Source organism: Abramis brama, assembly GCF_963993115.1.
Source record: "Abramis brama genome assembly, chromosome: 18".
Taxonomy (NCBI): domain Eukaryota; kingdom Metazoa; phylum Chordata; class Actinopteri; order Cypriniformes; family Leuciscidae; genus Abramis; species Abramis brama.
This window is the reverse complement of record NC_139980.1, coordinates 14,656,934-14,675,842: the sequence shown is the minus strand read 5'-3', so window position 1 is coordinate 14,675,842 and position 18,909 is coordinate 14,656,934. Positions and strand designations below refer to the sequence as shown.

Here is an 18,909-nt window from a genome sequence, read left to right as displayed (position 1 = left end):
AGTTGTGCTGCTTAATATTTTTGTGGAAACTGCAGGAGAAAGTAGTTTCCAGGCATGTAATTAAATTTTTTTTAGGTTTTCCATAACCGTGGGGACTATATGTTGTCATATGTTGACTGTTAAAAATTAAATTATCAATAAGTTATGGCAACATATGTTTTTACATTGCTTTACATCAAAATAACTTAAGCAATTTCAACTTTTTTATGAGTTATACAAGATTCAACTCATTTTTTAAAAGTCAGTAATTTAAGTTGAAATGACTTAAAAATCCAAGCTGATTGTACTTAAAAATTTAAGCCAGCAAGTATTTTTTAGAGTGTTGTTGATTTGCTCCAAACTGCATATGTTTGACAGCTATAATGTTGCATAATCAAAATAACTACACAAACTAAAAATTGCATATACCTCTTTATTTTCCCTATTTTTTATTTTCTTTTTTAACAATAAAAATGAAAGTGCAAATCAGAACAGGAACACCATGCAGTGCATAACTTTTAAAATGAAAACCGTACACAGACAGGAAGTGACACACACATGTACAATACAGACATGTATACACTGACAGGCAGAGGTCGTCTCCCAGCAGGGCTCGGGAACAGGAAAAAAACACATTATTCTCATGATTCACTGCAGGGAAGCTGTTCACACATACAACACTGCACTGGAGAGAGAGAGGGGGGGGGTATAATATCCAGCACAAACGCCTCTACATAGACAAAACACTGAACATGAGCTGAAGCCATGGCCAACACACTAATGCCCCTGTGAAACTAATGGGGGCCGTAAAGTTTCTGACCAGTTTTCACAAAACACAGCCATAAAGCTGATATAAGTGACATAAAACTGTCGTAAGGGACTTGAAATAAGACAAAGATTTACCACAAGGGTGTCAAGCATGCGCACATTCCTGCGATTCCCACCCAAGGTTTGCCATTGATAGTAAATAAAATGGCTAAGTCCAGCAGCAGGGCGGGGGCGATAAACTCCCTAAACTGTGTTTAAGCATTTACCTCAGCACTTTTTCTCCAGAAAGGTGCACTGATCCTCAAAGTGACCCGGAGTTAACTTGGGATTTGAGGGGAGAATGTTAAGAATGCGTAAAGGCTTTAAATTCTGGGAGGACTGTGCAATATTTTTCCATGAAAACAACATCATAACCCAGTCTAATCTTCCCCGGCAATAACGGGTCCCCCAGCAATGGTGGTTTGCACCGAACTGTTAAACTTTTTAGAGGCATCATATCTATTGCATTTCATATAAATGATACGAGGATTTTCTATTCTGTTTTCCATTCAGTTAAAATGGTACAACTGCAGTGTGTATCATAAAAATACAGCATACTGGTACAAAACACATAAACGCTCTGCTCCATGCACACAATGGTAGACATTTAACCATTACGTACAGTACAAGAGGGGGAGATTCAGGAAGATCACCACATCTATAGAAAACACAATTTGTGATAAAGTCAGTTTTTCCAGATTATGAGCAGAAATTAATATGAAAATGACTAGTAGATCTAGCTTTGCAACTAGTTCATCACATATATATAAAAAAAAAAATTGGTTCAGATGATTCAGGTCTATCCTAGACAGCAACATAGTGTCAGCCCACATCTAGTACATGTGGATGAATGTGTATCAGATGTGGGCCGGATCTGAGCCGACACTATGTTGCTGTCTAGGATTGGTTAAACTGAAAACATCTATTTTTTGGCTGTTGTTTGATTGAATGATTTGTCATAATGTAACATCTGCATATAATATTCAATATAATTCACTCCTCTCATTTTCAGTCATCTTTCACTGCTATTTCCCGTCTGGCTGTTTTGTAGTTGTTCATTCACACACGTTGGCACAAAGACAACTACAACAAATCCACTACCTGAATCCCGACTGAAATCCACTTTTTATGTCATTTGTAACACAAGTAACACTTAAGATGTGAGCTTAAAGGAGTAGTTCACTTTAAAATGAAAATTCTGTCATCATATACTCACCCTCATGTTGTTTCAAACCTGTATGAATTTCCTCCTTCTGCTGAACACAAAGGAAGATATTTAGAAGAATATCAGTAACCAGGCAGTTTTTGGGTCCCATTGACTTCCATAGTAGGAAAAAAATATACTATGGAAGTCAATGGGACCCAAAAACTGTCTGGTTACTGACATTCTTCTAAATATCTTCCTTTGTGTTCAGCAGAAGAAGGAAATTCATACAGGTTTGAAACAACATGAGGGTGAGTAAATGATGACAGAATTTTCATTTTAAAGTGAACTACTCCTTTAAATAAAGAATAAATATGTGTAACTAATAAATACATTGGCTCTACTCCATACAAACAACCACACACATAACCAAATATGTTAAAGCATTAAAAACGAAGTTCACAATCTATTTAAGGCATCGCAGGGGATGGGGTCACGTGGCGCAAACTTTTAAATGCTCTTGGCTTGGGTTGCTTTATATGTTCTCATCAGATATACACCGCGTATATAATGTTTATGTAAGTATAAATAATATTTATAGTATATTACTATTACTTTACTATACTTTTGTAAAATAATTACAAAAATACAGAAAACCATGAATAATAATGGGTTGAATGTGTCATTCAGGGAAAGTGCTTTAATAATGTCTTTCTGTCTGTCTGTAATCTCAAGCATTGAGAATATTTTAAGGCCGTCTGATTAAAGGCTCACTCATATCGACAAAATGACTGGCACATTCTCCACTTCATCGTCTGTATTCTTCTCTATTTGCATTTTAGCCATATCAAGGCACAACATTTAAGCTGGTCTGTCTGCCCTCGTCCAGCATATTTGTCTCTCTATGGCAGCGGCACAGCCCATGATGTAAGCAAGGCCTCTGAGACAGACACAGATAGGTCACGGTCAGCGGTTTCCACTGCAGATGGTGTGTATCATCTGAGATTCACGCTGACATTCACCAACACTGCTATATAAATGCTCTCTGGAGACTGCAAGCCAAAGCCTGAACGCTCAATATAAGTTCTTCACTCTATAAATTAACTCTTAAATAATGTGAATAGATATGATTTCTTTGCAAAATAAGGAACAATCTCTAATATAATATAATTCAATAATGATCTTTGCTCTGTATGTATAAACCTATTGTTTTGGTATGTCATTGCAATCAGTAGCTATTAAACTAAACTATGCAACTCAAGTGATCGATATGCAAATATAAATATACTGTATAATACATATTATCAAAAGAAATGTATATATAAAATCAGAAGTATGTTTATAGTTTTTGAATTCTTTAAACATATGACGATAAGGAAAAACCTCTGACTAAAGTGGCCCTAAAAATGTTTTGGACAAAATTAATGTTTAATTTTATTTTTAAATAAAAGATCTGTTAGGTTTAAAATAATAAAAGCTATACATATACAGTTACAAAATAAAAAGTTATGGGGGGAAAATGTCAAAAGTATATGGACAATGTCTGGTTGTCAAACATGAATGAAACATAATAATTGTTGTTATTATTATATAGTAATAATAATTTCCATTATTATATTATTATTCCACCTCTATATTATTATGGTATAAATAATAAATTGCATGCCGCGTTGTTTGCTGATGGCCTTGATATGATTGGTTAACTAATACAACGACTCATACCTGCGTCTTTAGTGTCCAAAACCTTTTTGGGGCCACTGTATGTCTGTGGCTGCTACTGTGGGACCGACATAAAAGCAACCCCGAACTCTATAATTCACAACCCCTTAAACCCTTCACCTTTTGACTGGTTTCTAAGAGGTAAAGACCACTAGATGGTGGTGTTTTCTGGGCGCGTTGGTCTCAGCGAGCCAAGGTAGTGATGAGACTGGCACACATTTCAAAGAAGTCCATGGTGTGGCTGCCCTGACGTGGGGCCAGCAGGGGTGTGCTCCCGGTCAGAGACCCCGGCAGAGAGCTGCTGAGCTGGGGCATCTCGACAGCCACGCTCGCAGAGTCGATGCTGAGCCGTGGTCGATGGAGGCCCGCTGTAGAGCCAGAGCGCTGAGGAGTTGACGACCCTGACTTGTGCTCGATCACATCATCTGAAAAGTGAGCGAAACAATTTTTACATTTTATCAGACAGATATAACGAAGAGTAACAAGCCAGGTTAAAACTGGCTAAATGCATCTAGATCAGAGGCATAACTAGGATTTTTGTACATTAGGGGCTTCACATCTACACTTCAAATGTTTAGTTTTTTTATTTTTATTAATACTTTTATTCAGCAAGGATGCATTAAATTGGTCAAAAGTGACATAAATATATATTTATAATGTTACCAAAAATATATATTTCAAATAAATAAACGTTTTCAGGGAAATATTGAGCAGCGCAAAATTTATAATAATAAGAAATGTTTCTTGATCATCAAATCATCACATCAGAATGATTTCTGAAGGATCATGTGACACTGAAGACTGGAGTAATGATGCTGAAAATTCAGCTTTGCCATCACAGGAATAAATTACATAAATATATTAAAATTAAATAAAAATTATTTTATTAAATGGTAATAATATTTCACAATACAACAGTTTTTACTGTATTTGTGATTAAATAAAGGAGTCTTGGTGAAAATAAGACTTTTTTTTTTTTTTTGAAAACATTAAAACATTTTACTGGCCCCAAACCTTTTTTTTTTTTTTTTACACATACTGTATATTAAAAATCTGTTACGGCTTTAGTACACAAAGTCACAAAAAATATCAATTGAAATTAAAATGAATAGTCAATTATTCCGTTTTGGAAATGTTATATTTTTTCATACAGTTAAAATAGGTACATGAAAATAAATAGCTGCCTTTTAATTCCAGTAAAGAGATCATCATTTCTGGTGGTACTTGTCATTAAAAAAAGACTGATTGATTGATGCTCACCATCGATGCTCTTGAAGTCGAGCAGGTAGCTACGGTTGTCCACCTGGTAGAGCTGCAGACACATCTTCACAAAATTCCCAGTGACAGGATTCTTCCGGCGCACTCTCAGGTGATACGGGTTCACCACCTAAATCCCACGACATCAGACACACTGACACATCTATTCTCACTAATCAAATCAAACATGCATACTTGTGCTTGTTTCAAGCCACTCACTTTCCACTCGTACTCCAGCTGTTTCATGGCACGGTAAACCTCAGCCATGATGTCGTACGGTTTGCTCTGGCTCCGAATGCCCAGGTGCCATTTTGCCTTCTTCACGGCCAGCGGTTTGGGTCGGGTAGTGTTGAGGGCGTCCAGAGGGCACCGTGCCTTAGGGCTGTCGGCCAGGAGCGGGGGCATCCGTTCGGGGTGAGGTTTGACCCCTGGTGGCAGAGGCATGCCCTCCTCCATGAAGGAGCCAGTTGGGGGACTGGAGGCCAGGTAGAACTCGCTGGCCTGGTTCATGATTCTCCGGTTGTCGATGATTAGGTGGTACGCCACGGCCAGTTGGTCTTGAGGGTCTCCGCTGTAGAGGCTGCTCAGTACTTCGGCTTCAGTGCATTCAAACTTGTCGCACACCTCCCGCACGGCCTCCTCGTCCACCTCTGAGGAGTCGTACGAGGGGTCCTCGGGGAAGAGGTAGCAAGGAAGATCCTGTTTAAACCACTCATCCTCTCTGCCATACAGGAGAGAAGAAAATAAATGTACTGTATGTTGTATTTAAATATTTGTTAAAATCATACGATGGTTAAACTGACAGAGTGCATAAGTTCATGGGGCCCTATCATACACCCGGCGCAAAGCAGCACCAGGTGCGACTCAAGTGTTTTTTGCTAGTTTCAGCCCGACGCAGTTATCATTTTCATGTCCTGCGCCACGTTGTTTAAATAGCAAATGCATTTGCGCCCATGGGTGTGCTGGTCTGAAAACTAGGTGTGTTCATTGTTGGCGCGTTGCTATTTTGAGGCAACTGAAATAAACCATTGACCGAATGAAACCTGGTCTAAAGTCAATGGCTCAGTATTTTTTTTGTTATTTAAAGAGCGCATTAGTAATGTGTGCCTATAGGCGGGTCCACAACACGTGTACACTCTGCTTATTACACACACAGGGACATGCAGCAGCACAAAAACATACCAAATATTAAAAATAAAAGGATTATAATGTAAAAGATTAATATTGTGTACATAAACATATGGTGGAATCCGGCTTGCCCGGCTTTAACCTTGCGCATGAGCAGATCCGTTTTCTCTCTGGAGAAGCGTTCAGCCTTTCGACTATCAAATTCCGTCATGTAAATGGCGAATCTGCCATTGCGTGAGCGCAACTGGCTTTTAAAGAGAATGGGAGATGAGACTCTGACTGGTTTATTGCACGTTACGCCCAAAACACACCCATTAGTCATTAATAGAGACAACCCTTTTAGACCATGCGCCGCGCGTGCCGACCATTTTTCCCGTTGTTAAACTAGCAAAAGTGGATTCGGACACGCATTAGGTTGCGCCCTGCAGATAGGGCCCATGAAGTGTGATGACTAATAGCAACCTGATGTCTTTGATAGTAGCTCTCTTCAGTGGGTCCACCTGCAACATGAGCATTAGTAGACTGGCCACTGAGCGGTTGAGGTATTCTGGCATGTAGAAGACCCCTCCACGGATCTTTTTGAAGAGGGTGGGCACGTGCTCGTCATCGAATGGCAGAGTCCCACAGAGCAGTGCATAGAGAATGACACCACAGCTCCAGATGTCCACCTCTGGACCAGCATACAGCCTGAAACACAACATACGTGTCATTGTGTGAATGTGTGGGCTACTACATTGTGTCTACATTGTGTGTTAGAAATCAGGAATGGTGAGAAACTTAGGTCTTCAGCCGACAAAGTTGAAATCCCACCTAGCTAGTACACATCACATGTTTACACGTTAGGTCAGTAGGCAGAGAGTAGGTGGTCTCTTGTGGCTGTTTGAACACATTCGACCACATGAGCATCTACACTACGAAAGCAATCCAGTTGAATGCGTTTGGAAGTGGTCGAAAGTGGACAAGCTCAAAACATTTTAGACCCGTTTACACCTGTATTTACCGTCATCCACTTGTGATCCGATCGACCAAAGCGCATCTTAATACCAGGTGTAAACAGGGCCTCAGAATGAATGAGAAATTTTCCAGAAACAAGCAGAACAAGACGACAATCGGTATTACATAAAAAAATTGATCCAGTCCTTATATAATATTTATGTGCAGTGTATCAATGCAGTCCACACCGCAAAACAAACAGCTTGCCATGGTTTTACCTTTGACTATCGATACATATAATACAGTGTAGCGCATATTGTCCAAGAACTGTACATTCTTTACATAAGTCTTTAATAAAACTGACTACATGACCTCTCACCTTCCTGAAATGACCTCTGGTGCAGCGTAGTTTGGTGATCCACAGCTTGTTCTCAGGAACTCTCCGTCTGACATCATGTTTGACAGACCTGACAAGCAGAACCGCACAAATACACTTAACAGACAATTTGATTGGTCAAGTAAATATATACAAGTAAAACAAAACATATTTCAGGGCAGATTTAAATACAGTGGGATCCAAACGTATGACACTATATTTGACAATCTGGAAATTTTAATACAAATAAATAATGAAATAATATGAAGTTGTAAAAATCTATTAAATTAGAAAATTTTCACAAGTGGTCTCAGGCTTTTGGACCCCATTGTATATGTGGTGTAGCTCAGTGCATCTGCAGGGTGCAGCAGATAGTTCAGGTATATTCATTTCAATCATCATTGTAATGCATGTGTTATGCCCACTGCACAATACAATGTCATTATATTAATAAATATTAAAATAACATTCTACCTATATATGTAGATTGGGGTATTTATGTATATATTTGTTATATACACAGCTTGCTGTATCATTTTTAAAATCTGTGAAATAGATTTATAGAAAATAGAAATTGTATTGCATTTATACTTAGTATGTGTATGTGTGTGTAAATAATACAAAGTAAAAGGTAATTTAAAATATAGAAATATGTTAAATTAGAAAATTAGGAAATAAAGCATTTTTACTAGTGCTCTCAAACATTTGGACCCCACCGTATATGTGGTGTAGCTCAACAAATCGAGCTGCAGGGCAGATTTATGTGTATTTCTCTTTGCCTCTTTCCTGTCTTCGCTCTTCTGTGGATAATCAAACAGCATAAACCACACGAGTGGACATGCAACAAAACTGCAGCTGGTTGCTTGGCAACTATCCCTCACTGTCTGCACAACATTAGCTTTCTGTGTGTGTGTGTGTGTGTGTGTGTGTGTGTGTGTGTGTGTGTGTGTGTGTGTACCAAAGTCAGCGATCTTGGCATTCATGTTGCCATCCAGCAGAACATTTTCTGGCTTGAGGTCTCTGTGCACCACCATGTGCCTGTGGCAGTAATCTACAGCTGAGATGATCTGCTGGAAAAGACGTCTCGCCTCTGTGTCCTCCACCTGCACATGAGAGACATAAAGAGAGATTACTACACAACATTATGTATAATAAAAACAAGTATTTGTTCTCTGTGGGTTAAAGCTGTCTGCATTGTATTTGATACAAAGTTCTACATTCAAGTCTAAATCACTACTACTATCCAGATCAAATACTCGTCTTCTTGCTAGGAACATTTTTTATTTGGATAAAGTAATGTCTAGAATAACTTTTGTATTGTTAATATTATTTCAAAATTAATATTTACTGAATTTAAGCAACTTCCTTACTTAATATGTCATTTCATTTCTAGAAAAACAGTATTGAAAATATATGAGAATAAGATACAGCATGTATTTAGATATATTAATTTCAATCATTTAATGCATGTATTATGCCCCCAATACAATTAATTTAAATTATTTGAATTTTACTAAATTATACTAAAATATATTTAAAATGGGAACTTATATTTGTTAAATACATTGGACGGACGGACGGACGGACGGACGGACGGACGGACGGACAGACAGACAGACAGACAGACAGACAGACAGACAGACAGACAGACAGACAGACAGATAGATAGAGGACAGTGTCACATTTCCTTAAAATATGCATATTTATTTTAAGCGATTTTATTTAAGCGACAGGTATAAGATTTTCTTCTTCCTGTTCCTTTTTTTATTCGTTCATGCACGAATACCTTTAAAAAGGTAATTTATAATATATATATATATATATTATAGGCCTACGTTCTGACAGAATTCAAGGGTTCATTATAGATAGATAGATAGATAGATAGATAGATAGATAGATAGATAGATAGATAGATGAACTCCCTGACCCTTCCCACGAACACTTCACTGGATCAGGCGCTGTTTGGATAAGCTAGATCCCCATAACCCCAACAGGTCTGGAAGTCTCAAAGGTTAATCCATGCTCAAATCCACACCAGAGCCACAAAAGCAAGTTAAGAGTCCTGAAGCTCATAAAGCAGTTTCCAGCTATTAGGTGACTAACACAAAACATAATTGTGTTGTCCATAATTGTATATGTTTTGTTGTGCAGAACTCTATTAATTGTAATGTTCAGTAATTTTACAGAGAACCATTGAGAAAGCCAATAGCCTTTCCCACGATTCTAAGAGCCTGTTAGCCTGTAGGTGACTTTAGTAGCAGGAGCTCTTCAGATGATTCTTACCCTTCCATGCTTACAAATATAGTCAAAGAGTTCCCCTCCAGACACATATTCCATCACCATGAAGAAGTCTGTGGGAGTGCTGATCACCTGATACCTGCAACACACCAGAGAAAAGAACCACAGACACTCAACAAGAGGCTTTAATGTTGGTGCTTTCAACATACAGAAATACAGAGCTCAACAATAAGGATGGCCAATGCCCAGGGGGACACTGCCTTTATCATGCACGTATGCTTTTATACCCTGCAAAGAGAAACATTTGGATTTCTCTGATATGTGAAACAATATTATTGGAACTTCAGCTGACTGCAAGCATCAACTATAATAAGATGAAAACTCCTTGCCATTGTTTTCCAGCAAAAGTGAGTTTATACATTTTATAGTTAAGTCATGAAGTTACATTATAGTCATATAATTCCAGCTATAATTAAAAACCTTATAAATTATTTGTTAATGTAATAATTAATTTAATGTAATGTTTCATTTAATTTATTAATTATTTTTTTAATATTTAATTTATTTCTTGCTGACATAGCAAATATGTTGGTATAAATATATTTTACGTTTTAAGTTAGAATTTATATAAATAGTTTTTGTGAATTTAATTGAATTTCTTTCTGACACATAACAAATAGCCTATGTTGTGCTATATATATATATATATATTAGGGCTGTGAAACGATTAATCGCGATTAATCGCATCCAAAATAAAAGTTTGTGTTCACATAATATATGTGTGTGTACTGTGTATAATTATTTTGTATATATAAATACACACACATGCATGTATATATTTAAGATTTTTTTTTATTTATACATAAAATATTTATATTTATATATAATACAAATTATATATACAGTATATTTAAGCAAATATTTCTTAAATATATACATGCATGTGTGTGTATTTATATATACAAAATAATTATGCACAGTACACACTCATATATTATGTGAACACAAACTTTTATTTTGGATGCGATTAATCACGATTAATCATTTCACAGCCCTAATATATATAAATCTAAACAATTTAATTTATCTATGAATAAATTATATACAATTGATTTATAGATATAACCTATCTATAATTTATAGATAGTAAATCTATAATTTTAAGTTACAATTATTAAATTTATTATTTTAATTTATATAAATTGTTTCCTGTTAATTTAATTTAATTTAATTTAATTTAATTTAATTTAATTTAATTTAATTTAATTTAATTTAATTTAATTTAATTTAATCACAAAACAAATGTTTCTAAAAAATAAAATTTATAACTTTCAGTACAAATCTGAACTACTGGCAAACCCATAAAACCCTGCCCAACATAACTTCTTACCAAATATTATGTTTCACTCACACACTTTGGAAGTCAAATGCATTAAAAATGTTCAATAAAAAAAATCAATAAAAACTCTACTCTATAAAAACAATTTAACAAGCTTTTTTTAAAAACTCAATTGTATTGGACGACAATAAGAGCAACAGCATGTTATGCTACAGTTCTTGGAAACAGAAATGTTGATCGTAATATCTGCAGGGAAACCTACTGGCAGTCTGTGGTGTTGTCCCTGTTTATATTCAACATAAGATCCCTTATAGTGGGAGACACAGACAGCCTTTCAAACAGCAGTAGAGAAGGACAAGGCCTGTATTCCTCAGAGGGGCTTAATATGGAGAATACTGAAAAAGTCTGGGACACCTGATGTGATTTTCAAATAATCATAATGTAACTTTACAAAATCCAATCATTGAAAAAAGAATGATACAAGAAGAGAACAAAGCATGCTCTCAAAACAGAGCGAATACCCAGAGAAGCACACACAAAAACACAGCAGGGGCTTAACATGGTACATGTGTCGAGAATACAATAACACAGCCATTGCATTGCATTATGATGAGAGAAGGGGAATAAGTGAGAGTGGAAAAGAAGGAAAGTGAGAGATTGGGATATGAGAGGATAAAAAGATTATGCTGTCTTTGTCTCCTTAACTTCTGATCAGAACAACCCTGAAATGTGCCATTGAACTGTGAGTGACAGAACAAGAAATGCACAGCATAAAATACAGCTACATTTCCTCCCAATTAAAATGTGTAATGTATTTGGTTGTCTTAGTTTGTTGTTCTGTCTTGTTCCTGTTTCCCTCTGTTCCTCTAAGTCTGTGTACACCTGTGCCTTATTATCCACTTAGCCCTTGTGTTTCTCTAGTCTAATGCATTGTCAGGTCTTGTTTCTTTTGAACTGTCTTGTTGGTGAGTTTTGTTTCTTGTTCATTGCGCTCCTGTCCTTGGTTTTGGTTTTCTTGGTTTATAGTATAATTAAAAAATGTGTTTAACTGTCTGCTTAATATCTGCTAACTCTTTATTGTAATGATCACCCAAAAGACATTCTACTGACTATAAATAACTTCGCAAGTACCTGTCAACTTATTCTACTTCCCTGAACCCTAACACCTAACCTTAACCCAACATTCTACTAACTGGCTACTAATACTCTATGACTGATAGTTAACATATAGTTGCAAAGTTGCTTATAGTTGGTAATGTCTAAAGTGGACCATCGAAGTGTAACCATGTAATCTATTAAATGCAATCTAGAAATCCTCAAATGCCAAAGTGTCTGTACAATGTGTTCTTTTAACTTGTAGAGTTTGTAAAAAAAAAAAAAAAAAATGGCTACAGTATAAACCTGATCTGAGATCAGTTTAAAAACCATATAGAAACTGGTTCACTGAGATAAAGATCCCTAGTGGCGAACCATTACAATTGACAAGGTCTGACGTAACAAAACCTTGTTTACTGAAATCAAGCCACTTTGGCAGGTTGATACATGCTACTACTGGTTTAAAGTTTCAAAGCTTCAAAAGCTTATTTGTGCTAGCTGAGATGCAGTTCCTAATGTTAGGAACATTATTGGACGTATTTATATATTTATATAAGAACATATATTTTACTTTTCATATAGCCATTTCCCACCCTAGCTGTCTTTAAGAGGCACATTTCATTTCCAGTGGGCTTTATATATATATATATCTATATGAAGACTTCAGATGCAAATGTTCAGTTATTTCACTTTAATGACAATGCAAATTACCTATTAATTGCCATTAAAGTGAAATTACTGAACTTAAATATACAAGCATTAAAAATGCTCATTTTAGAAGAATATTTCAGATGGCACTTAAAGGCTTTTGCATCTGAAGTCTTCATATATATAAGGTATTAACAGTATTACCATATATATATATATATATATATATATATATATATATATATATATATATATATATATATATATATATATATATATATATATATATATGAAGAGTTCAGATGCAAAAGCCTTTAAGTGCCATCTGAAATTTTCTTCTAGAATTATCATTTTAATCAAGCTCGTATATATTTAAGTTCAATCATTTCACTTAAATAGCAATGCAAATTACCTATTAATTGTCATTTAAGTGAAATTACTGAACTTAAATATACAAGCTTTATAAAAATTATCATTCTAGAAGAAAATTTCAGATGGCACTTAGAGGCTTTTGCATCTGAACTCTTCATATATATATATATATATATATATATATATATATATATATATATATATATATATACAGTATATATATATATATATATATATATATATATATATATATAGATATAGATATAGATTTATGTGTGTGTGTGTTTTTTTTGTTTTTTTTAATCTAAAATCAAAATAACACCAGAAACCTGAGGATTTCAGAACAATCTATTTTTGCAGCTTAGTTTTAATAAATGTTTGTCTTGAATTGGGGAGCTTATAGGCTTTTCTGGAGAACATAATTGCTTTACCAGCGTCTAGCACACACCAGACTGGACCAGCATGGAAATGTAAGCAGGACGAAGCTGGTCTTTTCAATTGGACTCATTAAAATCAATTATCCGTACATGTCTAACCACATAGGAAAAACATCTGTTCCGTCACCTTTGATCAAATCATTTGTATTTGAAGTATTTGCCCGCAAAAATATTCCACATCCTTGTCATTAGTGATGTTAAATCTCACAAAAACTGACACACATTGAGCACATAAAGTCAGCATGTGTAATGATCCTTGTAATACTCCTTAAGTTTTAAGGGCACCATATTAAAGTCTCCTGAAATTCCAGTTCAAAGACATAAAGCTTCTTAAAATTGTTAAGAAGCTTAAGCCGTCAGTTAACCCAGTGTAAAAATGGTCAAGGTAGATAATCACCAGTGCACTGCACAGGCATACTCAGTGGATTTTCATGTTTTTTTTTTATGTCTGATTCACTCACAGCTTGATGATGTGTGGATGTCTGAAGAGCTTAAGGTTCTGAATCTCTCGTTTGATTTTCCCCACAACATCGAGACTACGGATCTTCTGTCTGTTGAGGATCTTCACAGCAACTTTGTGTCCTGTTAGCTGGTGCTCTCCAACTGTTGGCCAAACACACACACATCAATGAAGACTCAGCTGAAATACCATCACCAGCAGTTAGGTTTTTGTAAACACCACTGATGAAAAGATAAGTTTTATTCCAACGAAAGCAAGCATCAGCGCTGCGGGCCGGCGACCTCCAACACAAACCTTCTAAGAAAACAAAGAAAGAGAGGAGACTTTCATTTCAGGTCTGAGGCCTCAATATAAACAAACAAAACCTGATCTACTCTGAGTTTAGACTTTCATATACTAGCCTTAAGACAATTGCTTATCTAGAATTAGATACTGCTCACTTTTGAGCAAAATTTACGAAAACAAATACCCACATTTTGTTTGGTTTGATATATTATCAGTCTTGCATATTATTGTAACAAGTGAGATTACATATTTCTCGCCCCCAACCTGAAAACACACACACACACACACACACACACACACACACACACACACACACACACACACACACACACACACACACACACACACACACACACACACACACACACACACACATTAATGTATACTTACATAAACAATTACAAAAAAGACATTTATAATGTTACAAATCTATCAGTATTTAAGTATATATTTCAGATATTTTTGCATATTCTGAACCTTAAAATAATTAGAATGGTGTAACCTAATCTATTCAGGTTTATTCAGTATTTTTTACTTTATAATTATAGGTTAGTATTTTTAGTGTCCATGGTGACACTACATTCACTGCCTGACATGAAGAAATAATGAATTAAAGGTCAGTTAATAGAGCTGCAAAAGCAAAGCCTCTATTACTGTATACTAACAGTTGGAGGGTCACTTGAAAACAAACTGTGGATATTTAAGTCCAATGACACCCTGAGCATGCAGTATGGAGGGAGTTTAAAGGGCTTTATTCATATCAGCACCCTCAAGCAGCTTCTGTTGTACAGTCTTTACAGACCAGGAATAAACCATTTCAGTGTTTTCAGTATTATGGTGGATTATTTGTTAGCTTGCATGCATTTCCCTGAAATGTTGCATGAGTGTGCTTAAACTGCAGTCATGGGATCTCATGTGGAGCCTGATAAGGCTGTTAGATTTCCCGCCTTGATAAAGATCTTAAGACTCTCCTCAAGGTCATTTGCTCTGCTGGTCAGTTTTTTGTTGTTGTTGTGAATGCCATACTTTGGTTTTGCCTCAAGCCTCAAATCTCAAAAAGCGAGCTGCCTACCTAGACAGCAAAAACCCTTGGTAGATGTTGTAACTTCATCATCTGACTGCAAGGAGCATCTTTCTCCATAGAGTGCATTAGCACCCCCTTTTTCAGCAGCGCTAGTTCTGGAAGTATTATTTTCCATTCATTTTCCCTTAGGGATTTTTAAAAAGTGTTTGTTAAAGCGTTATAGGCTAAGTCATGAACCAAGACAATCATGAGGTAAAATACAACACTACAAACTTTGATTTGAAGTACAAAAAAAAGTATTTAAAATATCGGACAAAAATACAAAGGTACAAAACTGTGTACTTGCTACTTAACGGCTTTAGTAGGGATAGAACTACAATCCCACAGCATAAACTAAAACCTACTCATTTACAAATGTTGATTATATATATATACAAACATTTAGGCCTAAGTATTTTGAGATCGTAGAGAGATTGACTCAATTATGTCATTCACAGTGCTTCATGGGAGTGGTTTTTTTTTGACTGGTGGAATTTTTCTGTACAGCGTCAAGGGTTATTTTTGGGTAATGTAGTTTTTTTACCAGGGAATTCCGCTGTTAAACACAATAATAAAAAATAAAAAAATGTGGACTGATGTCTTCAGCAGAAGCAAATACCATCTATTAACAACCTCGTAGCTCACAGTAGGTCTGTCTTTATAGGTTTATAAGTTACCGTTCAAAATCAATTTCAGTTTTTATTTCCAGAACCTGACTGTAAATTCTAAAACATCCATGTATTCAGATGAAACAAGCTGACATCACAGCTCAGGATAGTCGCTAGTGAAGATTCTCTTGCTCCGAAGGATTTTTTATCCCCCCCGCAGGACCCTAAAGTAGCTGTTTATTATGTCTGTTCAAAAATGCATTGCGTTATCGTGATATCTTTTTCAACTTAATCAAAATAGCTAAGTATCCTCAACATTTTGTACAAATGTATAGTGGTAGTGTTTAAACTCATGTTTAGCCTAGCAGGTTAATCAGTATGACAAACTAGCTTAATCAGCTAGAGCAGGGGTTTCCAATCCTGATCCTGGGGGCAAATACACTGCAGAGTTAGGAGCCAATCCTAATTAAACACACTTGAAACAGCTAATCGTGGTTTTCGGGATTGCTAGAGACTTCCAGGCAAGTGTCATCGGCCCTCCAGGAGCAGGACTGGACACCGCTGAGCTAGAGGTAAAGCTAGTAGGCTAAGTGATTAAGGAATTGTTAAAAATGAAAATTTTGACATCATTTACTCACCCTCAAGTTGTTTAAAAAATATATGAATTTCTTTCTTCTGCTGAACACAAAGGAAGATATTTTGAAGAATGTCGATAACCAAACAGTTGATGGACCCCATTGACTTCCATAGTATTTTTTTTTCCCCAACTATGGAAGTCAATGGGGAACTCAATTTCTTCATAATGTCTTCTTTTGAGTTCAGCAGAAGAAAGAAATTCATACAGGTTTGAAACAACTTGAAGTAAATGATGACAGAATTTTCATTTTTAAGTGAACTAGCCCTATTCCTTTAGTAGAGCTGCAGGATTCTGGATAAATTGAGAATCACGATTTTTGTAGAGCGGGACTTGATTTCATCCATTCTGAATGGATTAGACCAACGGATTGTTGTGGTTTGCTATTGCTGTGATGTCATGTGAGTGACAGGTTGCCCCGCCCTCATGCAAGTGAACATCATCATAGAAGAGATGTCACTAGAGGGGGACGTTATTTTGATTAAAGATTATGAGGGCACAGGAATAAAAAAAAAAAAGATGTGAATGAAAAACAAAACAAAACAAAAAAACTATATATATATATATTTTTTTTTATTTTTATTTTTTTATACGCATTTATAATAAATAGCCTACTGCAATATTCCATAATAAAAAAATACGATTTTCAAAAAGCTGTCATGTGCACACAGTCTGATTTTCTTTAATTTTTTCTTTTTTTTTTCTTTTTGTTGCTTCAAATCAAAGTTTGTAATGTTGTGATTCACCCTGTAGCTGGTTGGTTTGGTTTGGTTTCCCTTTAGGAAAATTAATGGGGAAAATAGTTCCCCTGGAAAAGTGGGCGGTACTGTTGAACCCTATGGTAAGCTGAGAAATGGTCATAAGATAAATGGGAATGCTTGTGCTTAGGCAAAAATGCTGTCTAGGTAGACATTTCTGGGTTTTTATTTATTTTTATTTTTTTATGAAATGATAATGCACTGGCAATCAATAAGTTAGTTTATAACGGATTTATGTACACAGACAGACACTAATAATTGAGAGCATTTCTTTTAATGCAACATAAACGGTGTTATATAATAAGATTTTACTTTAATAAATGTGGAGCAAAGCTCAAACACAGGGCTATACACCCGAGCGAAAGGTCATTCCCAAAATGAGCGGCATTCCCACTCGCGCTTAGAATAGAAAATGACTGCAAGGTCAAAGCACCACTGCAGGTAAAATATACCAACTACGACACTTGCTCCAGTGCTACTTTTACAGTAATCATCAGAATACACTTTTGAGACAAACGTTTTAAAGATTCAATAATTTGGGAGCTGGAAATGTATGCAAATGACATGTTTAAGAGCGCAGCTCAATGCCTGGTCGCGATTCAGGGAGGATGACAGAGCATTAAAAAATGTAAAATGCCAAATATTAAGAAGGCGTAAGTATGTGAACCCTAAACATTTCCGAAATGCCAGATAGTTCCACAAATGTTGTGATACTAAACATTTGCGCAAACATGATTGCAAGTGCACCGTCTTCTGTGGTGCTGAAAGAATGTCCATCTCTGCGCCATATTCACTAACAGCATACGCACTCTCTGCGCCTGGAGGACGTTAGCGGAGGTTCTTACTACGCATTTCATGCTACGTAAATTGCGCACATCATCCGCCGGCAAGTTCAGCACTAACAACGCCGAAAACATACGTTCGTACTCGCATTCCATGCAGCGTCCGAACACGTATAGTAAATGAATATACTTAACTCTTCACTTTTCCAAATGTTCCGACTCCCAGCGTGTCTCCGAGGATGTAGTGTCCTATCTTTACCCTGCCTTCGTGTTTCTGTTTTTCAGCCATTTTACTATGTGAGGTCCTCGGGCTGCCTTACAGTAGGCGGGATTGAACACATGAGGCAGACTGAGCTTTACTGAACCCCTCTCAGAGCTGATCTGAATTCAGCTTCAAGAGAACCTGTAAACTCTACACAGACAGGCAGCTCTCGGATCAGCTGATAAGGCTTGAACTGGCAGTTAAGGGGGCGGTCGAGGTGTTTAGGTAAACAAGTATTCCCCTCACTGACTATTGAGCACGATACGTCCTCACAACTACGTTATTTATTTATTTATTTTTAAGATATATCAACTACTATGAAATTAATTATTTAAAGAGGATAACTAGAATGTATGTACCATTTCGTTTGATTTTATTTTTATTTTACCTATTGAAATTGTACTCACTATCCATAGAACCACCAATTCTTCATATAGTAAAAACAGTAATACATTTTTGGTAAAAAGGAATGGAAATTTATTTATTTATTTATTTATTGCACAAGTCATACATAAATGTTTATTCATCCATTCATTCATAACGTGCATGAACGAATAATAAAAAAAAAGGAACAGGAAGAAGAAA

At 36.0% G+C, this 18,909-nt stretch overlaps 1 protein-coding gene across 1 annotated transcript; it reads right to left on the bottom strand.

Annotated features, from left to right (window-relative positions):
* Positions 1-398: 398 nt before the first annotated feature.
* Positions 399-18,424, bottom strand: prkaa2 (protein kinase, AMP-activated, alpha 2 catalytic subunit). The gene is made up of 9 exons (XM_084090992.1): positions 18,258-18,424; positions 13,934-14,075; positions 9,627-9,720; positions 8,302-8,446; positions 7,347-7,434; positions 6,497-6,721; positions 5,126-5,627; positions 4,910-5,036; positions 399-4,074 (listed from the first exon to the last, which is right to left on the bottom strand). The coding sequence occupies exons 1-9, from the start codon at positions 18,349-18,351 to the stop codon at positions 3,833-3,835; spliced, it is 1,659 nt and encodes a 552-aa protein (XP_083947118.1). The 5' UTR covers positions 18,352-18,424; the 3' UTR covers positions 399-3,832.
* Positions 18,425-18,909: the final 485 nt, after the last annotated feature.